Here is a 26,216-nt window from a genome sequence, read left to right on the forward strand (position 1 = left end):
ATATGGGGTAGACATTGGAGCAGTAACATTAGCCCAGTCTTTACTTAGAGAGTAAAACAGAAATCTGGGAATTTTGGGATCTTAATGGAATATAAAAATAGAAATAAATATCAGCAAAGTGTGTCTTTTAACATATAGCAATAGCCTTACAAGAGTGTAGATAGAACAATACAATTCTGTGCAATATTAAATGAATAAATAGATAAATGCCCCAAACATCATGGTATCTTTTGAGATTTGCTTAGCTTGTAAGATATGAATTAATCTTATACTACTTTAATTTTGGCCGTCAGTGGGCGCTATTTAAGAGACTTGCACTAACGATTCCCAACCTGGAGAGTTGGGGGCAATCGCAGCTCCACTGCCGCCCCCCCCCCAGGAGTAGGGGATCGTTTTGGGGCTCCCCCTTGACTGCCTGGGCTGTTAGGCCTTCAATTGGTAGTTCGGGGTGTGTGTGTGCAAAAAATGGAGCAGGTAGAAGTTCCAACTGCTGACTGTTAACCATGATTTGGATACTTTGAGGAAGTTTTTGCAAACCTTTGGGAGTATCCACACTTTAAACTGCTGCTTTCTGCTTAAATTGTTAGAGCCAGCCTTTGCCATGTCTCTATAGAGCCAAGACTGAGTTGTGATTGAGGCTAGGGGGCTTCCTGCCCCAATAGGAAGAGGTGTGGCAGGCTTCCGGTTTGAGCTTCTTCAGCGACAGACCGAAATCTCGTCTCTGCGAGGCTTCGATCCATGCTCGCCGCTGGAGCACCCCGAGCCGGCTGGCTTTGGGGCTAAGCCACCCCGTAGAGGTGGTGAAGAGGGGGGAGACTGCCTGCAGGGTTGAGGAGAGCTGCATCTCTCCTCCCCAGCTGGCCATTACTCCCTTTCCCAAAGGTGGTTGCAGTGGTGGTCAGAAATGGCCACCACAAAGAAGGACTCGACCGGAAAAGAATGTGCAGGAGGAAGATAAGAAGAGAAAGTTTTGGTTGACCGGGTCACACAGCAAAACAAACAAATAAGGTACTCTGGAATTGAAACTGTTAAAAAACAATAACATTGTTCCCTAAGAATATTTTTAAGCTGCGAATGAGAGAGAAATGAGAAAAGATTTGGTTTTCTCCTTTTCCTATAAGAGACTTAAGCAAGAAATTGGAAAAAAATCCACTTTGACATCAATAGGCATTTAATGCTGAAAATAAAAAGTCAAAGGGATAATAAAGATTTCTGGATAAATAAAAGCTTTTGAAAACAAGAAAGGAGAGAAAAAGAATAAAAGGGCAGGATCTGGAAGGGAGGAGACTGCCTGGAATTTAAAAAGAACTTACAGCAAAATCTCAACAAGACTTCCAAAAGATACATTCTAACTGAAATATTGCGACAAAAACCCCAGGAAGAGAAAGTCGGAAAAAAAATAAGAAGATATAACTCGGGACTATCTGGATTACTTGATGATTTCTGGATTCTTGGTTATTGTTTTGAATGACTAAAATCAATCGGATGGTTGTTTAAAACTTTAAAATGGCTCCACTTTTAGAAGAACTGAAAATGGAACTTAAAAAGTACAAAGAAGATGCACAAGAAGGGAGAGGTTCTTTTGGCTTCGTATTTCAGTTTTTAGAAATGGAGATTTGGAATTATGAGAAACAAGAAGAAATGCCTGCAGAACAAGAAGATTACAACAAAGAAGGAGCCATCTTTAATGAACAAGTAATCTTAGATGGGGGGAAAAAAGGAAAGGGGGGAAAGAGAATGGAAAGTTTAAGATTGGGAAAAACAACTCCAAAAAAAAAAAATAGAGTGAAAAATAAGTATAAAATCAGAAAGCAACAGAAGAGGGAAATGCAGAAGAGAGAATTAGAACTAGAGAGACAAGGGGGCAAAAAGGGGAGGGAGAAGATGAGAGGGAAGAAAGAAAGGAAAAGAAGTTATAAAGGACAGAAGCAAAATATAGAGAAATAGGGCCTATTTAGAGATAATGGGTGAAAACTTAATGGAAAAAAGGGATTCTGCAAAGGTACATAAGATAGTATGGTTATATTAGAAACAGAAATAATTTAAGAAAATAGGAAACAATGTATGGTTAAAATGTCTGATAAAATAGCTATCGTAATTAAGTGGAATGCTTGTCAATAAATAAATGTAACGAAAGGTATATTTAATGATTTATAAAACATATGTGAAGAGAAATAAGGGAAAAATTAATTATGGAGATTATATGTGTTTTTAAGGAAGTATGATATTTAATTGAAAAGAAGTGTTAAAGATGTTAAGATTTTAATGATTATTAATGATAGAACTGAACTGGAATGGAATGAGGGTTTATAATTACATATATTTACAATCTTCCTTTTAAAAAAAAAAAGAATATAGTATGTACTATAAGAATGTACCAAGCAGGATTCGGTTGGAAGTTATGTATTATGTATTATATTAAGGTATATACTGAAGTTTAAATAAGAGTTGAATGGATGTAATTAAAAGATATAAAGGTGTCATACGCCAATTAGTAACTACAGGAGAAAATTTGTTTAATGAGAAAAGATAATATGAAATTGAAACAGAACAGACAAAAGTATAAATATAATGATCTGAATTGAGATGAGATAATCAAAATAAAATTGAGAAAATTAAAAGAGGGGAGAAACTATATAGAAAATGTAAAATAGTATAAGATATGGAATAGAATACAAAAAGGAGCATGAAATTGAGTTTTGTGTCTGTATAAAGAAGTTCAACCCGGGACCATGCTATTTTCAAAAAAGATGTTTTACTTGTATTTTGTATGTGTGAAAACCCAAATAAAGCTTTATTAAAAAAAAAAAAAAAGGAAGAGATGTGGCAAAGATTGATTACTCAGTCTCTGGGCAGAAAGGCAGATTCAACTCATATGTGTGGGTTATCCCAAAGGCATGCTGGAGAAAGTAGATTTTTCAGCACATCAATTTTTCAAAAATGAAAACAGAAGTCTCCCAGTCATCATTGGTAGTGATTGGCCAATATACTCTATATAATGTCTGTAGCTGTGTTCTGTCTATCAATAGAATCCAGTGTTCTTACTCCCTGAAGGAAGTGACTGCCTTCTTTTTCACTAGAAAGTTTTAAAAGGGCAAATGATAACAAAATGGCAAACGTCAGCATTTTACAACATCCTACTCACCTATAATATTCACACTCAAATTACTTAGCCAAAGGGATACCAGAATATTTTTTCCTCCAAGAGTGAGAATAGCTTATTTTAATGACCTATTTTCTTGTGTCCAACAGATCACATACAATATTGTTGTTTTATTTATAGCCTGTGATATGTTGGGTTATTTTAATTATTCATACAAGGACAGGCAGAAGGGAGGGCTTAGTGTTTGCTTCTAGTCCTGTCTTGTCACAAGGCAGCCCAACTGAAGTCTATATTGCAGTAAGAACTTCAGAACTAGAGTAAGAACTCTTTAGAGACATCATCATAAACAAATGGAATCAACTTTCTTTTAATTTAAAATGTTCAACATTTTAATATTATTCAATATCTTTAATATTTTAAAATATTAAAAACAACTTAAAGGGAGTTTCATGAAATATGTGTGCCTTAAGAATTAAATAGGAAATGCCTTTCCTTTGAAATAAAACCATTATTTTTCAAAATTCTGTAGAATTTCTAGCTATAGTGAAGTTCAATTCAGAGTTCAGGAATTGCACCCTTGACCGTTTGACCTCTCAGTGATCTTCTGAGTGCTTAGTTTACACCATTAAAAGCCTGAAGAACAAAGTGAAAAAACAAAGAGTAACCAAAAAAAGAAACCATAACAAGCTAACCTAAATCTTGCAGAAGCATCCTACTTTTTGGTCAGAGAAAATAACCAAGTTATCAGTGCCTTCTGGAACATCAGCAGAACATAAGTCTGAAAAGGGATATGAATCCAGAGAGCAAGCATCAGTATAAAGAAGGCACATTGCCAAGTCCTACTAGATGACACTGTTTAACTGAGTTGAATCTGAAAATACACCCACCCTGCCAGATTTTACCAAAAAGGGCTTTAAAATGGTTAACCTGCATCTTAAATTGCACAAAAAAACCAACTGGGAACCAGTGCAGCTTGCAAAAGTAAGCTGCACAGGACAGGGCATATTGTGGCATGTCCATTACTACTTGCACCACTGCATTCTGGACCAACTATAGCTTCTGAGAATTTTCAAGGCGAACCCCACATAAAACACATTGCAATAATCCATTCTTACCATAGAAGTGATTAGGGTATGACTATCTAAAAATTCATTTCTTCCTTAATGTAAATGCATTTTAATACTTATACAGTTTTTTTTAAGCCAAGAATCATCATCATAAATACGGAATAGTTGTTACCTTCTGCAGACCCACATATTTCCTCCATCTCAAGAGAAATCCTCAGAAGCATGTGGCACATCTTAAAGGATCTAACGTGCTAACTAGAGATTAAATGCTAAAAAATGTTAAATTATTCAATTCATGCGTGGAGAGTAATCTTCTTATCTATTTCATTCAGTTTAAATGTAAATTGGAGAGGTTCTTATTTAATATTGTCCTGTTTCCCACCCCCCAAACTTCTTAGCGGGCAGCCTCTGATACACTGTTAAAAGGCCAAATGTGGTCTGGACAATATTGTGCATGGCTGTTTCAAAAAACTGATGCATTTCATGCTTCCCAATTAGAGAATGAACTCTTTTACACACTTTCACACACACACACACACACACACACCACACTCATCCCTAAACAATGATACTGCTTATATATACATACAAACACACACACACAAATAAATAAATAGTGTTACTAATATGAAATATGTAAAGCCTTGGTGATATTAACACCCATTATCTTTGCAAGTAAACTTACAATTGAATTCCATGAAAGTCAATGATGAAATTTAAAAATTGATTAAAATTATCATGTCAAAGAGAGGATTTAGTGGTAGGAGAAACAAAAATCTGTCCTGGACTCGGGGTTGAACAGAGGTACACTCCTGCCTATCACCATCAGACACAAATTTCTGAAGCCCCAGATGCACATCAGAGTTCAGCATTTCAGGAATCTGCATCAGAAATTAACTGAATGTACAAAAATGCACTGATGTAGAGGATCAGTGGGACATGGAGGACCTACTGTCAAGTTTCATTTGCTGAACTGATTGGGTGATCTGTAGTTGTCTTTTATCCCAACATCCCATCCCTCACAAGAAGAGTAGGGGGCAAAAGGAAGGGAAGATTCTCTTAGTGTTGCTTAGAGCTTCCACAGGATGTTAAAAGAACTTTGCTTTCCCCTTTGCTAAAAAAAAATCTCCTTTGGAGAACTGGGGGAAACTCCCCAAAAGATCTGATTTTGGAGGATTTATATTTATGCACCATTTGTTTTGTGCAACATTTGTGCCTAGTTCTCCAATTAAAAGAGAATGTTAAAACTTTTGTTGGAACAGTCCCACTTCACTTACTTAATTAGACTTTCTGATTAGACTTTCTGGATTTATCAAACATAGCCCATGATAAGGCTGTATACAGTCAATTTTTTGGTTCATATTCATCTGGATAATTTCAACTTTTATGTATCCCTGAAGGATTAAGGATGAGCAACAGCCTTCCTTTGTATTTGGGCACAACTTAATTAATTAACACTGCTGTGATGTGTCACTTCAGTCTTGTAATTGACTGTAGAGATACACATCCCAAACTTGTCACATACACTCATTTGATATATTTTCTCTGACTCCAAGGCGGAAGATTAATCTTGTTTAATTCCCCTGCAGAGAAGTACATAATTATTTTGTTAGACAGAGGAAATAGAAAGTAAAATCAACTGAAAACTACAATTGCTGGAGGAAATAGAATTATTACTAGTAATTGTCAAACACAAAATCCAGAGGTGGAATGGGAAGAATGGTCTTTGCTGTCACTTGAATAGCCGGTGTGTGTGTGTGTGTGTGTGTGTGTGTGTGTGTGTGTGTGGAATTATCATGCAATTTAAGATTAATTAATAGCTTCCATTTGGGACCATATATCCCAGTGGTAGTCAATCTGGTCCCTACCGATCATTAGTGGGCGTTCTAGATTTCATGGTGGGCAGTAGGGTTTTTGTCCCCTACTTTATAAATCACCATTACTATGGAACCGGTGGGCGGTTAGAGAAGATTTTACTACTAACAGAGATACAAAAGTGGGCGGTAGGTATAAAAAGGTTGACTATTCCTGATATATCCCTACCTCTTCATATTATAAATAAAGAGAACCAAAGGCTTTAAGATAAAACTATCTTCCTATGTTAGCTACCTAGAGGTTATAGGAAATGAAGTCCAACATGTCACATAGTATCAAGTTGAAGAAATTGGTTGAGAGACAAGCCCATAGTACTCCAATTCTGTATGCTGAAACATATACATTTGAAGAGGAATACTCAAAGGTATCTTTAAGATTTTAGGAAGATTTTGAGAGAAAAGAAGACAAGTTGATAAAACGGCTAAGTCATATTAAGGCATACATTCAAAACTAAATATAAAACAGCAGGGAAAGGTTTAGCATCATTTAAGCATATTTAACTACTTGTGTTCTTTTGAAGCTTTATAAGTTGCCTTTGGATATATGAGCTGCTAAGTAGGTGCTGTTGCAGAAACAACATTTTGGATATAAATACAGTAGGCACATAGTTTGAAGAATGCAAGCATTTCCCAGATGCATTTTAAATCTGCATATGTGACTTCCTTAATTTATGCTTTTAGTGTAACAAGCAACAGAAACTATCTCATTAATCATAACATGCAGCCCTTGCTTTGGTTACAAATTCCATCTGTTTATTCATTCAGCCAACCAACAGGTGTATACAATAGACATCATTCCGTATTGTGTTGCATTAGCAAGTAAGAGTAAGAGAAACATTATCTTCTGTAACCATTTTTAACATATTCGAGCCAGTTCGGTCTAATGGTTAAGGCACTGGGAACTAGAAATAGGAAGCTTGAGTTCTAGTTCTGCTTTAGACACTAGAACTAACAGAACTAACAGATAATTTTTGTCCAATCTTCTGTCTCAGCCTTAGGCAGAATCACTTCTGAAAATGCTGCCGAGAAAACTACACAGACTAATTAGAATGCAAGAACCAAAGGGGGGGGGGGGAATCTATGCCGACCACTGTCCATGGTGCTGACCACTGTCTAGGCTGCTAACAATTCTGCAACCTCATAGCATAGATTCACTTTTTTTTGCTTCTGCTTCCAAAACTAAATAGCGTAAATTTAAATAGCAACCCATCTCACACATATGACTCTGGGTTGTGTATGTACAGCCTTAATGCACACAACTGATAAGTATTCTATATGCCTATTTACTGAACTACACAATTACCGTAGTGCTGGACCCGTCTTACATGAGTGGGTGGGTGGGAATTGGGACCTTTAGAAAACACAACCTGTTCAAAAATAACTATTATGAATCAGTACATTTGAAACATTATGTGAAGGCACAGTTTTCTAGAGAAGGCTTTAATGGTGGGGAAGGGGGAAGGAAAAAGAAGAAGAGCTCTAGTAGCTGCAAAGATGGATAGAATCAATCGCAGCAACAGCATTGGAATTGCTGAAGGACAGATCACGATAGAGAAAATCTATCTTTGTGATCGCTAAGAGTTAATAATGATTTGATGGCACCTAATCAATCAATCGATCAACCAATCAATCAAAAATTATGGATCAGACGCTTTCAAATATTTTTAGAAGAATGGATATCAAATTAAACATTGGAATAGCATATTTTATGATCAATTCCTTTGTAATTACAGCTGCTAGGGCTTTCTCTATTATAAATATAGTTGATTTATTAAGATACTTTACTAACAAATGTACTACTCTGTTTGTTATATAATTTATTTCTTAATGTAGATTTTTATATATTTTTAAGGCTGTTGTTTTTATATTTGTGTTTTTTATCAAATTGCCCAGAATCACTTTTGGTGAGATGGGTGGTTATACAAATTTAATAAATAAACATAAACAAATACATAAATACATAAAATCTGTCATGGTGAGGCTTTGTATTCATGCCATTCCATTAAGACATTATTTTTAAAGTGTTAGTTTTCAAGGGCTTTTTTGTTATTGTTGCATTTATTGGAGGTGCAAGCTGACATAACATGCAGTTCTGGAAGCTGGAGTTTTAAAAACAGACTTTTATGGCTAGGAAATGACTCAGTTTAACAAATTAAAAATGGTTCATTTCAGATTAACAGGTGTGGGCATGTAGCATAACACTTTGTACTAAAGATAAGAAGTGGTAGATGCAATGGAGAATGAAATGCTTCACCCCGACAAACTAACACTGCTCTAATACTTCTATTGTTTACCTGGATAAATGTCTATTTCATTGAGGAAAGCTTGTAACTTTGCAGTCATCACATAATGAAGGTATGCCCATCTAGTGATGTCCATCTCAATTGCACAATTAACAATTATATGTTTTGTGTAAACTGCGGCCTTTGAAATGTTTTAGCTTAGTCTATTGTATTGAATTCGGGTAGCTTTGTGTAACGGTGTGGTATGCTGGATGCTCTGTAGTGGATAAGATGAGTTATAAACACAGCACAAAAAATCATCGGTTGCTCTCTTTCTTCTTTGGAAGAGATTGTGAAGACCAGACTCCTCTCTAGAGCACTAAAAATCTCCACAGACCGTTCTCATCCTGGTCATTCATATTTTGAATTGTTACCATCAGGGAGACATTATAGGTGTCTTAAAATGAGGACTAATAAGAGTGAGAAACATTTTATTTTCCAAGGCAATAATTGTCTTGAATCAAACAGTACATTTGTGATTTAGTTCTATGTATAAAGTGGCATTTTTAAGCTAACTTAATCTATGTTTTAAATAGGTTTTAGACTAGGTTTTTAATTATTATTATTACTTTATTTTAATTTTTAAATACTGTGTAGTGTGATTGTGATGTGTTTGGGGCACTGTGCTGGAGTAGCTTTCAAATTTCATTGTATTTTGAATGCAATGACAATAAAGGTATTCTATTCTATTCTTTACTGCAGTTATTAACGCAGTTTCTCTTATGCAGCATTGATGATACACACTCCCAAAAGCTTTCCGTTTTAAAACTAAAGATTTTAAATAGTTACATTCAATTTCTTCAAAACTGCTGCAAGCTGTTTCCCTTAATCAAAAAGAGTCATATTGAATGGATCCACAATTTCTCGCCCTTCAAAAATCTACTGTATTCTCAAGACTGGTTCCATGTACTTCTTAATTATTTAGCAGCCAGATTGCTTAACTGGAATGACCTTCCCATCTTCTAGTTTTTCAATCCGGCCTATGAAAGCCTCCCAATATGATGCATTTTTTTTCCTCATTATTATAGCCCTGTACTTTTGGTTTTATTCCTGGATATTTTTAATCTACTTCTCTCCTCTCAATGTTCCCTACTTTATTTGCTTTTCTTCTAGGTAAGTCCTTGACTTATAACCATTCATTTAACAACTGTCTGAAGCTACAATGGCACTGAAAAAAGTTGCTTACAACTAATCCTTACACTTTTGACTGTTGCAGCATCTCTACAGTCACATGATCAAAAACTGGGCATTTCACAACCAGCATATATTTACAATGGCTTCCCAGGTAATGTGACCGCATTTGCACCTTCCCAGCTGGCTTCCCACAAGCAAAGTCAATAGGGGAAGTCAGATTCACGGAATGATTGTGATTCACTTAACAACTGTGATGATTTGATTAACAACTGTGGCAAAGAACTCGTAAAATTATTTAGCTGCTTTCCTTAGCAACAGAAATTCCGGCTGCAATTGTGGTCATAAGTTGAGGACTGCATATATTCTCACAGCTCCTTTCCCAGTGTTCCTGGATACTACAACAAATGTCCTTCGGATGACTTCTGGGTACTTAACCAGTTGATTCTTGATTTTCAGTTTCTGATTATTTATTAATCTCAGTAGGTTTTGTTTAATGTTAAATAACCTTTTGTAATCTCAAAAGCAGCTGCTCCATATCTTGATTGGAAATTGATTTTTAAAGGCTGAAACCAGTATGGAAGCAGTTTCGTGTCTGCTTAGAGTAACTTCCTATTTATTAATGTTGCTTCAGTTCTAAATATAGAACAAAAGCGAAAGCAACGGGGTGGTAATAATGAGACAGATATACATCATGCTGGGATTTGGGAAACATTCATAAATTAGATTGAAAAGTTAGAATAGAGAGCGGGATAGAATTTTGAATTATTGCAAAAAATAATTCAAAATTGCAAAAAATTGACATGCTGACTCTTAAAACTATTGCATTATGATTCCCAGTAGTCCAACTCAGCTGAAAAAGTTAATTCTGCTTCTGGAATAAGTCCTCTTCATTGTAAAATATTACACCCAATAAAATTGGGTCTGTAGGATTTGATTTAGAATGGCTTAGTTGCACTTACTTCATCGAATGTGTCATTAAATGTGAACTGACTAGTGCCTTGCAATAGTTGCCTTATATCTAATAGATCTATTTATGTTTATTTACTATTCAGAATAGACTGCTTCCAGTGTCCCAATTTGCAATCACTGTCACGATATTTGCAATGTATTTTTCTCCTTAAATAATAGCAAATGTACTGTACCCATATATTTTGAAAACAGCCACAAAAGTTGAATGCACCTGAATTACAACAGAATGGTAGGATAACTGTAAATGGTAGCATGGCAAGAAAATGTCAGAAAAAATTCACACGGTGGTAGTTTTATCTCAATGTTCTCCCACAGCCTGATGTTTTTAATGAGAGGCAACTGCTGGTATGCCAACCTGCCATTTAAGAAATTCAATATCATTGTCAACTATCCATTTTAAATTAGGTTGCCTTCTTTGTTGGAGAATAATATATTCATCATGCAGGCTGGAAGCACTCAATAAATAATCATACTCTGAGCTGTGGGAGCAGAGTGTGCAGTATCACTCTACTGCTTGTTAACTCTACAGGTTTACAAAAAAAAAAACAAAAAAAAACCAGGGAATGTGGGAGGCCCACAGGGAAGTTTTAATTGGATCCCAGTATCCAGAGCCTGTCTCCAGACACATGGTGGGGAGGCTGGTGTTGGGGGAAGTTGCCCCAAACAGCAGAGGAAAAAGCAAACAGCTTATCAAGAGAGGAAAAACAAATTCTCAGAGCCATAATATTTAGGACCAAGTAAATACAAGGGGAAATGCTGCATAGATAACGGCTGCCAACTCTAAAGGCAACACGGTAATGTAAATCCCAAATATGAAAAAGGAATAACTGCACATCTGTCAAACACAATTCATGGTTTCATGGGAAATTATGGAACAGCAATTTCCATATGTGACTTCTGCTCCGAAAAAAGTGAGCTGCTGAGGCATCTAACACCACCCCCGCCGGCTGCAAGAGGCAATTAAAACCCTGAGGATTCAAGCAAAAAGCAAAGGTGCCCTTGGGTGAAGTTCTAGCTACTTTTTACAAGGCTCTGTTCTCCACGGTTTTTGCCATCCAAAGGCTATGTCTCTGACAGTAGACTGGAGGAACCCAAAAGCTTTAGAAATTGATCTGTAATCTGTTCCAGGCTGAATGTCTCAATTTCTTCATTCAAGTTTTGTTTTGTTTTGTTTTTAGTAGGGTAGGAAGTGTCTCAAGAATCTGTGTGGTTGAAAACTTCAGTGAGGAACCTATATGGACGTTCTCGGTTATCCAGGTCATGGTTGTCCCAAAGGTGGTTTTTCAAAAGGCAACTGGACTTTGTCTTTTGCTTGAAGACATTTCACTTCCGTTCTCCACCATTCAGTCCAAAATGAAAAAGCTTCTTGGATGAGAAGCAAAATCTCTTCAAGCAAAAGGCAAAGCACAGTTGCCTTTTGAAAAAGCATCTTCAGTGAAAGGAACAAATATAATGTAGCCCAGCCCAAATCAGCCCACTTTCCTCAAGACAATGGAGTTAAATGAATGGACTGAGCTTGGGTTGGGCATTTTTTTTTCACACTGTTGATATGCAAAATGTTGGTTTCTTTGAATTAAAATAAGCATTATACTTTGCAATCCGTTGTTCTCATAAACTTCTTTTATTTAGCAATGACTGATTATGTGCCATCAAATCATTTTCAACTCCTAGTGACCACATAGATTTTCTATTTATAAAACAGCAGGAGGACTATTTAGCAGTAAGCCATACATAAGCTTCTGACAACGAAAAATATGTAAAACTTTCGGATAGTTATACCCACCAAATTACTCAACCCAACTTTAATGTAGACAGCATGCTGTGTGAACCTAATAGCATCCATAAGATATACTGTATTTATCATAAAAGTCATATTGTACAAAACAAGATATTTATATCCCACTGAATAGCAATAAATTATGCTTCTACTTAACAGGTAAGTTAAAAGAATATTTGAAATTTCTTTTTGCTGAATAGCAATCTGAATAAACAGGCATCAGATGATAACTAATCCCATAGCATATTTATCATTTTTCAGATTTCTCTGAAAAATCATAGGAATCGGCTTTCTATCAAAGATAAAACACTAACTTTCATTAGTTTAACAGTATTTTTTAAAGTAACCCACTGTAGTATACACAACATTAAAGTTCAAATTCATATTATGTAAGTCTACCTATAGCCATAAATCATGATTTAGAGGCTACCATATCACCACAAGGTTAGAAACTCAAGAACGATTGACAATGCAGAATGACTCATCAGTTAATGAACACTCAACTTAACCAGTATGGATTCCTTAATTCTGATTGACTAATGTTTTAATCCAACCACTTTAACTTTTGTATGGCAGATAACAGTGTAAAAACTTATCTCTGCATGAAAACAGAAATGAGAGTACTTTAATGTGAATCCATAATACACCCAGGTTCAATATTTCAGTAACTCCCATGTTTGAAAGAGACAAACAAATAAGGAGATTATTAGTCTGGATGCCTGGATCAGTTTAGTTACCAAGAAAAGGTAAAACACAACTTCCCCCTAGACAAATGTAGTCCTTACAGGAGAAACCTTAACAAACTCCGACATATGCAGATTTCCCTTTTTCATCTTTTACAGAATCATGCACTTTGCAAAATGCTCAAAAACCTGTTCAATTTCATAGTAAACCGGTTAGGGTTTTCAGACGTTTTCCAGCATGTCAGATGGAGAAGTATTTGTGTCATACTCAAAGGATTGGCAGAGACTGGAAGGTTAAGAAGCTCTGTACTTTTGATTATAAACTGTAATCAAATTGGAAAATTAAAATAAGTTTCTCTAGGCAGTTTTCACACAATTTAATGACAAAAGTAGAAAAACCATAGCATGTAACAGACCCTATAAAAAGCTGATATGGAAGAGAGCAAATGTTATTAGAGTAGTTTGAACTCCCTAATTCAACACATTACATTGTAATGGAAATATGCACAGACACTCATACTGAGAGATTTCAAAGTTGAGTAAGGAATTTTCAACGTCTTTCTACATACAACTTTACAGTGAAAGATTATGCAGTTTCCTTGTCATTTGTAGTGTTGGGCTCTGTTTTTCTAAACTTAATACAATTGGTCTTTCTGGTGCTCCCCAGTCACAGGAAGTTCAGAAGGCCATTTTATTTATTTTAGCAACCATACTAAATAAGGAGACATCAACTGGATCAGCCCAATTAGTGTATTTCAGAGGAGCAACCAAAAACATTGAAGGAATTTGGACTTCCAGTTGTCTTCCTGTCATGTCGAAGCGGAATCCATGATCATGCGCATTTTCGCTCCATGCTCCCTCGTTGGAGGGCTCCAATTGGGATCGGAACCACCCTGGAGGGGGTGAAAGGGGGATCCATTGGAGGATTATGGGGAGCTGCATCTCCCCTCCTCGACAAGGAAACCCCCTTCCGAAGACAAGCTGCAGCCCTGGTCAAAAATGGCCACCATGAAGACAGGAGGCAGTCTGCGAAAATAAGACTGTGCTGGAGTGGAGAAGTCGTGAGCGAAGTGTGAACCAGGTGCAATTTACGGACATTAAGGTACCCCGGAATTAAGAAATAAAGAATTTTTTTATGAAAGACTGTAAAAGCAGTGACCAGAGAGTGAGAGAAGAAAATTGGAAACATGTGAAAGTGGCTTAGAACTTTGAAAAGAACTAAATTGAAAGAGGAACTTAGAAGAAAAAAATTGACTATAAAAGACTTAAAAATTAAACTGGATAAATATATGATTTTGGCATTAAACAGGGGTAACTAAATGATGAAATTGCATGTGTTACAAAGAAATAATAGCTAATAATTGGAATTACTGAATTATTGGAATTTAAAAGCCTAAAAAGGAAAGAAAGAAAGTGAAAAGAAAGGGTGAAACTTGGACATAACAGAGAGTGCCACCTAGTGGTAAAGGAAAGATTTCAGCGACTCTTTGAAAAGTGTTTGGTCCTTTTTAAACTGGAACTTGATATAAAATAAGAGGAACTTTGTTATAATAATACAGAAACCCTGAAAAGTGAAAAAACAGAGTATTATCAAGATTAAAAAAAGAAGTGTGAAGAAATTACCCTGGGATTATTTGGTGACTTTGAAAAAATTGAAAGAGGAATTACCAGAAGGAACCTGGAAATAAAGATTTATGGACATTGATTGTTGGAAATAAATATCAAAGACGCTGGTTGAAATAGATTACTGGACAATTGGATTGGACTTAAACATTAAAGGGAAAAATAAAAATTAAACAAAGTGCACAAAAATGGCAGAACATTGTCTGGAAATAAAATTGGAATTAAGAAGCATAAAGAAAATGATACATGAAAGACTGGAAATGTGCAGTATTGTATTACAAAAATTAGAAATGGTGACACTGGAGAACAAAGAAGAACAAAGAGAGCCAGAAGGGGAGGAGTTGAACAAAGAAGAAGCCAGCTTTAATGAACAAATGGAACAACAAACATTAAAAAGGGGGAGGAAAGAAGGAAAATGAAATGAGGGGATAACTAAAGAGGGAATTGTTTGGAAAGTCAAACAAAGAAAAACGAAACAGCAGAAAAGGAAATCAAAGAAGAAAGCTCAAGAGAAGGAGGGGGATAAAAACCAGAGTAAGAAATGGAGGGGAAAAATAAAGGAAAAAACGGGGAATAAGAGAAAGGACCAGAAAATAAGGGGATGTAGAAAGCGAACAAAAATGAAAAGAAATTATACAGTTAGGAGAACAAGAGATAATGGATAGATAAAGAATAGGAAAGGGGATTCTGCAAGGTAATGTGTTGTGTTATATGAGAATATAGATTTTAAAATTGAAAAGATTGGAACTGATATTTCTTTTTATTTGGTTTTTTTAAGGATTACTGTTAAATCATATATAGATATAACTGGAATAAATGTGAAAATGGGAAATTATGATAAGAATATTAATCATACTTAATAAAATGAAGAATAAAGTTAAAATGAATTATGAGGATTGTAATAGAAAGATTAATATCAGTTTCTATAATTAATTGAATAGATTAATACATTTGAAATAATAAATGACTTAGAATGTAATTGAGGGAATACCATGCGGAATCTGATTTAAAATATATATACGCATATATGATATGTAGTAGTTAGGAGATTATTGTTATTAACCTAGAATGTGATAATTAAAAAGTGATTATATTATGGTAATTTTGGCACACTCGAATTGATAACTAAAGGAGGTAATTAAGATGAAACTTACTGAATAATGAAATAAAAGATTGTGATAAAATTGCAAATGTGACAGATAAAAATATAAAAGTATAATGAATATAGAAACAAAATAAGAATTTTAGATTATAAAATAAGACATGAGAATACTTAAAGAAAAATGAAATAAGCTAAGATATGAATTGAAAATGGATAAAATCAATGTGATGAATATAGGAATATTTGAGAAATATTCCTCAAATATATTTGGGAAAAGTAATGATATGATATGAAATTGAATATGAAAGATAAATATGTAACTAAGGTCATGTTTGTATTGAAATGTAAAAACCTGGAACCACATTGTTCACCAAAAGAGATGTTTTTAAAATATAAAAATAAAAAAAATTATTACAAAAACATTGAAGGAATTCACAAATATGGATTCTTCTCCTCTGCCAATTCCTACAACTCCGCTTTGAGAGATAATTAACAGCCATCCAGCCATTAATAAATTAATCTCCATGAATTAATTAGAGATTAATTAATCCTTCTCGAACTGTTTAAATAGATAGCTATCAAACCTCATTTAATGGCAACAAATGTCACAGATAAAACTATGCCTTAAGTGAAGAAATGCTTACTTTTAGCTGACTTAAAATTCCCTTTACTTAATGAAAGATCAGTATTGTTGTTTTATATCCAATTTGCTAAATTGCCAAAAGTTATCAAAAAATCCTAAGATCATTAACAAGAATTGAGACCTCTATATGGGCTCATCTGGATAAAGGGAAGTCTGCACAGCCCTGTATTTTTCCCTTTATTTCCAGGTTTTCCAACAATAGAGACTTGTGACAGAAGTTGTTCACCAATAGATGCCTGAATTCAACAAAATTTAAGGTCAAATATATTTTTGTATGGAACTTCATATTTTGACATTGCAGGGAGCCCTTGATCAGGTTCAGGGGTCTAGTCTGGAATTGTGGAAATGAATTTATCTATCATTCAAAAACTAGTCAAATCTGATTCAATGCTTAAACCTGCAATAAGATTCACAGAACAGAGCTCAGTTCTTGCCGAGCTAACCCACTAAGAAACAAGCAAGCATAACTTTTTTTGCTTTTCTGGTATGAAATAGAACTTGCATGCCATAGTCTTGAGTGGAAAAGTATGCCAAAATAGATACAAATTATTCAAGTCCTTTTACAATTTGTCAGCAAAAATAATAATCTTGAATTTCATTGCTTAGAATAGAATGCAATGAAATCCTCAGTAAACTCCAACACATTTTTTGAATTTCATAACTCTAAAATCAAGGAGATTAGTAATAAAGTTTATTATTACATGATTAATTTGCATCATCACAGAAATAAACCAAGATACTGTGCTGATAAAAAAAAATCATCACACCAAAGGCAGAAATCCTGAAGACAAATAGGCAGTGCAGGAAGAAAAAATAATTAACATATACCAATGTAGCATATATGGATATATAAATGGCGACTGAGTATATAAAAGACCTTTCTTAAAATTCTGTAGATTTTAATCCAGATGAATTTTTTTTTAACACAGAATCTGAAAATTGCAAATGGATTGTTGAAGAATAGAAATTTTTATGAACCAATTTTCAGAGCACAATGGTATTAGCTGACAAGCAGCAAGATGTTATATTTACATGTTTTAATGTATGCATGCATATCAATATTAACCTTTAAAAAAACCTTGACTTTACCAGATGGTTTGGTAATTATTTGTGGATATAAATCACTCATCCATTATTTATGGATATAAATCAAATTATGGATATAAATCAATGTTTGAAGGATTAAGATGGCTGCAGGAGACCATCTGAAACTTCTGATGATGACACTATAAAAGGGTGACCCATTTTCCCCAGGTTTCTAGGTGGTTATAAATGCAAATGGAAATTTAGACCTCTACAAGGGAAAAAATTTCCTCCCAATGCTTAAAGAGACAAAAGTATACAACTGAAATCTGTGCATTTTTCCTGCTGAATTTCAAGCCAGCAATTTGGAGGCTCTGGCTACTGATGATCTCCATCCAGACTGTTCCCTTTTTGTCTGGGGCACGGGTATCAAACTCACCACTTTTCTTCCATTCACGGAGCTGGGACTGGGCATGGCCTGGGCGTGTGATGCATTCGGCCCTCGGGCTGCCAGTTTTGACAGCCCTGGTCTAGGGCCACAAAGTTAATAGTTATATTTAAACATTGCAATGTCAGAAAACTTTCCTTCCATTTCTTTTGCTAAAGAAATGAATTACACACAAAAAAAATTACAGGCCCCTCCAAATAGAGACAATCCTTGTGTTGCATCTAATTTGAGCATCAAGATAAATTAATAGCAGGATTCCCCTGTTTAGGGCTGGCCACGCCCACGCCTGGTTCAAAAAAAGTTGCAATACATCATGTGATGCCACCATGACTACGCAAATTTGACACCCCTGATTTAGATGTAGATTGATTTTTCGTGTGACATTCTGAAGTAAGCCATGTTAGTCTTAACATTTTCAAAGATGAATATCCTAACATGGACAATGCTTTGAAAGAACTGATAGTTGAAAAATTACATAGAATGGTTATCTATTGGGTTATAGATGGGAGATACCAATTAAGTGAAAAAGTCAAATAATCAGAGAAGCATTAATCGGCTAAAATGATGCATGTGTTCTTAGTATACCAGAAATGGGCAGAATGTAACCTTCCATTGTTGTTAAGACTGCAATTTCATCATTCCTTACTACTGGCCATGTTAATTAGGTTTGATGCAAAGTCACCTCAGTAAACTTGTGATAATTATTAAGGACAACAGTTTTAATCTGTGCCCTTTATCTTTAGGACCTTTGCAGAAATTTCACATTTTGTCCCATAATTTTCTTCAATCATCTTCACCATGTGACAAAAACAACTCCATTAACTTCAACACTTCACAGCTGTGTAAATTTCAAAACCTTTTCATCTCAACTGTAAATTCAGCACTTGCTAAATTGGTTTACAGCCCTTAAATCTTACTCATTAGGAACTGAATTACCCTTATTCCCAGTAGGGACATTTTCAGCCTCCCACAAAATGTAAGGGATTAATCTTAACCCGTGACTTGTTCCTTTATCAGCAGAAAAAGCAAAGAAAAAGGAGGAGGAGAAAACAGGGACATCAGTAACACCTGTCAGCTTTCTAACTCAGCTATGTCCACATAAAAAAACTTTTCAACCATGGGAATAAAAACATGCTATTCAAGAAACCAGGAACAGAAATGGCACATATAAACCTGCTTTTTGCTTCCAGTATGAAATATTTATCGAATGTTATCTCAGAAATCCTATATAGTGAAATTTCATCTATTTCTTATAGCAATATAACCAAAAAGGATAGTCTTCCATTAGCCAACATAATACAGGTAATCCTCGACTTACAACCACAATCAAATTTTTTGTTGCTAACAAAACATTTAAGTTGTTAAGTAAATAACTGCAGTTGTTAGTAACACGATTGTAGAATGAATCTGGCTTTTCCATTCTGATTGCTTGTCAGAAGTTTGCAAATGGTGATCACATGACCCCAAAACTTCATAAACAGGAGTAAGTTGCTAAGTGTCTGAATTTTGATCATGTGACTACAGGTCACATGGTTGTAAGGATGAAAACTGGTCATAAGTCACTTTTTTCAGTGACATTTGAATGGTCATCAAATGAACTGTTGTAAGTTGAGGTCTACCAGTATTTATTGTATTTATTCCCTCAAACAATATTAGCTAGTAATCTTTTTTTGTTTTGAGGACATGTACGCAGTCAGTTCACATTTTACAGAGCACATGATTTGAGTTCACCCAAAGCATGAACTCATGTAAGAGTTCCAGTTATATCTATTTGCAATTAAGTTAGTTTAGCTTCGCATCTTCAGTGACCCATTCAGAGGGTTAAAACACCTTTTGGCATTATGCTTCTTGGAAAAAGGAAATGTTTATTTCTTCCAACAAATATGAACATGATGATGGGGGTGGGTGGGTAAGAATACATACGCTAGTTCTGCCAAACACTCTTAGATAAATCCCATTATCATTCCCTCTGAGTACTAACAAGAATATACTCTTGGATAATGGAAAGCTATTCCATTTGCAGATATTTAATTTATAAAAAATTTGGCTATATAATTATTTCAACAGGAACAACAACAAAAGAACTGAGACCAAAAACAATTTTGCAAGAATGTATTCATGAACATCAATTTTTTAACCTAAAATTCAGTTTAACGGACAATGTTAGAAATATACTGAATATTTTTGAGTATTTGGGGCAACGTAACAAGAAAAAAAGCTGCATTGATCTTCTTAGATGCAAATAAGTTTTTTGACAGTGTGAACAGGGCTTTTCTGTTCAAGGTTTTGGAAGATACAAATGTTGGAGGAAGCTTAGAAAATGGGTAAGGTCGATTTACATTTCACAAAAACAGTAATTTTTAATGGAGATTCCAACAATACTCTTGATATACAAAAAAGAACCAGACAAGGATACCCCACTTTGTTCCTTGAAATACTGAATATAGATAAAAGATGAAATGATTGTGGGGATAAAGACTGAATAAAGGGAAATGAAATATTAATATGCAAATTAAATGAATTTGGTCCATTAGCAGGTTTCAAGATAGGAAAAAATGAGAGTATTAACAAAAAATGTGAAAATAGAAGAAGGAACAGAATTGATGAATAAGGTAAGTTTTAAGATTGAGAAGATAACAGCTTGGTATCTTTATGACAAATATGAATTGCATGTTAGTTCAAAACAACTACATTAAGGCATGGAATGAAGTTTAAAAGATCTGTTAAGATGGGACAAAAATTGCAATGAATATTGCTGGGGAGAATTACTGTGATAAAAAGATGACTTTCCTAAAATGGGATTTTATAAAGGATATCTGTTTCGACAACTGATGTACCATTTGAACAGTGGCATATCTAAACTGTTATGGCAGGGAGAAAGAAAGCACAAATTAAATATAAGGTGTATAAGGTACCCTCTTGGTCGTTTCTGAGCTTTATTACTTTCTTGTAGTTGTTTCATTGTCCAAACTAGTATTAGTCAATAGTAAATTTGCACTGATGATATTACCTAATTTAGACAATGGCACGTTTACAAGAAAAAAACCAAGCTCAGAGAGAAAAACAACCAAGGAAAACAACCTCATTTCAGCCTTGGCTGACCAGCAAATATTCTCCTTTATTGATAAGGTGTTATAAGATGCAAAAGAAAGAGGAAGTTTGTGTTTACCTAATTTAAAACTGAATTTTGTAGCTTGTGGTTTCGTTTGGATGAAACTGTAGGGTTGCTGAGAAATAGATGGCTTTTGGAGTAAGAAGCACATGATCTGAGATTTGAGCGGCATGGATATTTGTGGTACGATAAAAGTGACGGTTGCTGTGGGTCTAAAAACTCCAATGTAATGTATTAGATGTGCCAAACTGAGAATATGAAATAGCTAGCTACATGTGTAGGTTTTGCCTGAAACCATCTTTCTGTTTCCAAAGCACAAAACACAAGCATTTTGTAGACAAGAAACACAAACACTGATGACTTATTGTGAAATATTAAAAAGTTTTCAAGGGGACATAAAATGTAAAATAAACTCAAAAGAACCACCTGTGGCAGAGGGATATAGTGCTTAATGATACTCTTATTTACAATTATTAGATATATTTAAAGTAGATGAAAGAACTTATGGTTTTGAACATTGTAACACTGAATTTGAAACAATTGTGCATAAATGAATAGTATATAATTGTTAAAATGTATAAACTTTTATTGAAATATGAAATGGAAGAAAAGTGAAAGAATGTATAATAAAGTGGGTTAATTTTTGGTTATAATATACAGATGGAACAATGGGAAAATATGTGGCTGAGAGGACTAAAAATTACACTATGTTATAATCTTAAACAGAATTTTTAAAAAATTATGTAACCACAGACTAAGAGCTAAATTTATATTAGTACTTGTAACTGGTAAAACTACTTATTTGTACCTTTTTCCTTTCTTTTCTATTTTGTCTTTACTTTCCTTGGACTTTTAGCTTTCTTTTTTATTTGTTTTTTCCTCATATTAGTTTGTATTAGTTTTTATCTTTTTTAAAAACAATTCTTTCATAAGAATCATATTAAAAAAGACAGAAAGCACAGACTTCTGGAAACTTTTCCCCCCAAATAACTTTCAAGTTACATCAAAAGTTACTTCTCATCACACAGCCTTTACTTTTCATTCTAACTAACATTGTTTATGTAATGGACAGGACTAATACCACCTCTGCAGGGAACTGCAATGGAGCTATTTTCTGATCATGTTCCTCCTATCTGTGTGCTGAACTGCTCATGTTCTCTTGGTGTTCTGAAACTCTTTATTTGCAGGGTAACTGAGTAAAGTACTGCTGAAGCTGAAAACAAGGAGAATTAGAAACTGATTCCTTAACCCTGGGATCATGTTAACCGAATAACAGAGTTGGGAGGAACCTTAGAGGTCTTCTAGTCCAGCCCTCTGTTCAGGCAGGAATTCAGAAAGTACTACCCAATTATTTATCTGCCAGTCATTATGAATTTCTCATTGGGCCCACAACTCCCTTTTGCTACACCATTCATTTAAAAATGTGGCACTTATGGCAACGTTTAAGATTCATCGAAAATATCAACGCAAGGTATTTTTAATACCAAAATTCTTGAAGAATGGGCAGCTTTTATCTTATGCAGCTGATGGAAGGTACAAGAAACATATTGCACCTTAAACTTGTCAGATTATGCTATTTCAGGGTCATAATTAACTGAAGAGGTGAACAAAAGACAAGAAATCACCAAACTGACCTCAACTCTAACCAGAAGCACATCAAGGAAAATGCACATACATTTAAAAAATGTATTTTAGTTAAAGTTTCTGAGATTTTTACATTTAGCTTTGCAGTTTACTCCATTTTAAAAAAATATAGTACTGTTTAAAATAATAATAAACCATGTTAATTTTTCTTCAGAATAACTATTTATGCTTACCTATTAAGAGCCATAAGATTATAGATTATTCTAGCAAGACTATTTAGAATTTCTTTTTATTCACTGTATTTAAGCATGAATGTTGCAGGTATGTAATGGCACATACAGGAAGTGAATGAGACATAGTAAGGAGGTGTAGTAAGGAGGTGTATCCTCTCTGCACATAAGCCAGACATAACAAACTCACAGGATTTTTGTTACTGATGGAATTATATTTCCATACATATCCAAATGAATAACTAATGGCACTAGAGACTCACTGAACGAGCTGCTTAATTCAGGATCTAATCAATGCTAATGGCATTCATTTGCTTAATTGAGAATTTTTCTCACTTTTTAAAATACAAAATTTACACGAGCTATTCTAACTAGTAGCTAAATGTCAAAACATCGCTTCCCTCTTGACAGATTTAATCTGATTAGCAGCTCTCACTGAAGACTGACTAGATAAAAATGATAGAGCAAAATGTTACAATGTAGACCAATGGTGGGACTCAAAACTTTTTACTACCAGTTCTGTGGACGTGGCGTGGCTTGGTCCGTGTGGCAGGGGAAGGATACTGTAGGTTACTGCAGGAGGTTACTGCAAAAATCCCGTTCCCTCCCCACCCCACTAACCTGCTTTCCAGCTCCGTTCTTCTGTGCAGGGCAACCAAAGACCTAGGTCCTAGACAATCAGCTGGGACTCAGGAGGCAGAGAATAGATGGGGGTGGGGCCAGACAGAGGTGGTATTCTGAACTACTCAAAATTTCCGCGACCAGTTCTCCAGAACTGGTCAGAACCTGCTAAATACCACCCCTGATGTAGACCATTTCATTCCCTTTCGTTACTTTCAGAACGTAGAATGCCAGCTAATTTTGCCCCTTTTGAAAAACTGTAATAGTTTAAGGAACAAATCAAGGCCTCGCTGAGGCTTAACATACCCATTTCAACTTTTAACATCACAAATGCCATGTCACCCCAGAGCCAAGTCATCCCAGGTCATAGCCACAGACTCTCTTCGATGTATGAAATGAGTCACGTGTGATCTTCAAGTCGATAAAAAATTTGCAAAGAACATACTTTTAGAAATTGAAAATGTGTGAGGAGGGAAAGTTCCCTTAAGTCCCTTAACACAGGTCTATTTCTCCTGCTTCCTGGGCAAAAGGGTTCAGGGGCATGAAGTTTTACAAACTACAGAGTCCCTCACCCATCCAATGTTAGAAGATGCTTTAAAAGGCTTTATGCTCTCTTTAATGGTTCACAAAAAATGTGGTCTTTATGGTCTTTATTTAGGTCAGAGTTTGCATAATTATGGAATTTATTTAGTTTTCCTATCCTTGGCTTACATCTAAGTAAAGATCAGCAAATCATGTTTTTTGAAATGCCAACATCAAAAAGAAAGCAAGCTCTCCATTCTGCAAATTAATCAGTGAGCCAATCCAGTTGAATTAGTAGAATTTACATCTGTGTAACCTAAACATCACTGTCACTAAATGTCACTAAATATCACATAATCCCTAGATTTTCTCTCCAAAATGGCAACAGAGGGCTCACTGTGCGCATTATTTCATCTATTTTTAAATCACCTCCAATGGCAGATGCAGATCAATGGGACAAGGTCAATTTTTAAACACCTTTTTTTTCCCCTTCTTCTCCCAAACTGAGAAGAGTAGGATTTTCCTGTCCCTTCCCTGTTTGGCAGACTAATAATCTTTCTCTTACTCGGGAACTGTTCTAGTTATCAAAATTGAGCTCCTTGCCCCATTATCCATCAGGCAAATATATATATCTATATCTATAGCAAAAGGTCTCAAGCTTGTCTGAGGCACCTAACTTAAATAACCCTCCTTGCCCATTTCTTAAGTAGTATTTGAATTCAAAGATCCATAACACCCCCTGGACTTATGATGATTATTATTTTAACTCAGCTCTTCCTCTACCCGAGGAGGCCAAGAGCCAGCCTCTGCAGGATAAAGAGGTTTACATAAGCGCCAGGCCCGCCGAGCCAACCAGAAAGCACCAGGACCGTTTATCTGAGCCCGGCACGTTATCACCTCAGCTCGCCCGCCGGAGCGCCCTTTTCTCCTCCCATCCCCACCACCCCTTCCCTCCGCGACAGGCTGGAAACCGAGCGGGGGGCGGCACGAACAGGCATCTCCCGCGCTTTGCAGGGGCCAAACTGGGAAGGGTCGGTGTGTGTATGGGGGGAAGATGGGAGAACGAAGCGAGGGCGCCATTCAGTCTCTGCCGAGACCCGAACTCCGCGCGTTCGGTGCCCTTTCGAAGAAGCGCCATTCGGGGAAAAGAAAAAAAAAAGACCACCAAAGCGGGTCGAACCGGGGCCGGCAAGAGGGCGCCCGCGGGTTGCGCGGTCACTTCGCCTCCCGCAAGGGGAAAAAAAGCGCCTCTCCTCCGGGGAGGCTCTTCGCGCCGGTCTTTCTCTCTCTCTGTCTTCGCTGCACCTTTGGGCGGCCCAAATGCTGACATTTAAGGCGCTTTCTTCTCTCCCTCGTTCTCTTTTCTGCTACTATGCAGAAAAGGATGGGGTTTTTTTGGGGGGGGGGGAGAAAGCGGGCACCTTTCACGGGCGCCTCCTGCAAGAAGTGCGCCAAAGAGGCTGCACAAAACCGCGCGTCCCTTTGCCCCCACCCGTCTCCCCCCACCTCCTTTCCTAGCCCTTCGCTTTATGAAGCGACATCTGGCGGGTTTCTCCCCCTCGGGAGGTTGGAGGAGAAGCGAGGGGGGGAAATGAGGCCATCGCAGCCCCTTCCCTTCCCACCACCAACCCCATAGGGCCGGGGTGCGGAAGGCAAAAGCGAAGCGCCCCCTAGAGGCCCCCCGCATCTCTTGATCCCAGAGCCGGGAAAGCTGGTCAGAGTCAACACGCATCTCTGTCTCTCTGCACTCCACTCCCCACCTCAACCGGGAATCTCCTTCGAGAAGCAGCCCCGGTTTTCCCGGCGCTCTGTCTATACCTGCGTCGCCTTGTGGAACTGCTTCTTCAAGCCCGCCACGGACATGGTGGCTGCGGGAGGTGGACGAGCCCGGGGAGCTGCTGGGGGAGCGGCCGGGGATGCTTCTTGCCCTCTCCTGGCTCTTGTCCCCCCCCCTCCTCCACCTCCACCTTCCCCGACGGGTTATCAGATCCCGGCTGCGGTGCAGAAAGAAACACCCTGACGTCAAATCGTGGGAACTCGTCCTCTTAAAGGGAAAGGCGGCCCATTTTTGATTCAGCCCCCTTCTCCTGCCTGGCTTTCCCGGTGGGAGCCGAGGAGGAAAACGTAGGCGTCTTCTTCCTATGACACTCTCTCTCTCTCTCTCTCTCCCTCCCTCCTTCTCCCATCTCTTCTCCCTTGGCTTCTCTCCCTCCTTCCCTCTCCTCTCCCTCCCTCCTCCTCTCTTCTCCCCATGCTTCTCTCCCTCCCTGTCTCCCTCCCTCTCCCCTCTCCCTCAGCTTCTCTCCCTCCCCCTCTCTCCCCCTCCCTCCTTCTCCCCTCTCCCTCAGCTTCTCTCCCTCCCTCCCCTCTCCTCTCTCCCTCCCCTCCCTTCCCCCTCTCATCTCCCTCTTCTCCCCTC

At 36.7% G+C, this 26,216-nt stretch overlaps 1 protein-coding gene across 4 annotated transcripts in view; it reads right to left on the minus strand.

Annotated features, from left to right (window-relative positions):
* Positions 1-25,913, minus strand: part of SH3GL2 (SH3 domain containing GRB2 like 2, endophilin A1) — a 93,946-nt gene extending 68,033 nt beyond the window's left edge. For 3 of the 4 annotated variants that reach the window (XM_087926582.1, XM_087926583.1, XM_087926581.1), the window contains exon 1: positions 25,616-25,913. Coding sequence is in view for 1 of the 4 variants with exons in the window: in XM_026718378.2 (XP_026574163.1) it covers positions 25,616-25,660 (45 nt within the window). In the remaining 3 variants the exon portion in view is untranslated. The remainder of the gene's footprint in view (positions 1-25,615) is intronic. The other variant, XM_026718378.2, reaches the window with a different exon arrangement.
* Between the last annotated feature and the right edge of the window lie 303 nt (positions 25,914-26,216).

Source organism: Pseudonaja textilis, chromosome 2, assembly GCF_049901715.1.
Source record: "Pseudonaja textilis isolate UNSWEBS1 chromosome 2, rPseTex1.2, whole genome shotgun sequence".
NCBI classification, from domain to species: Eukaryota; Metazoa; Chordata; class Lepidosauria; order Squamata; family Elapidae; genus Pseudonaja; species Pseudonaja textilis.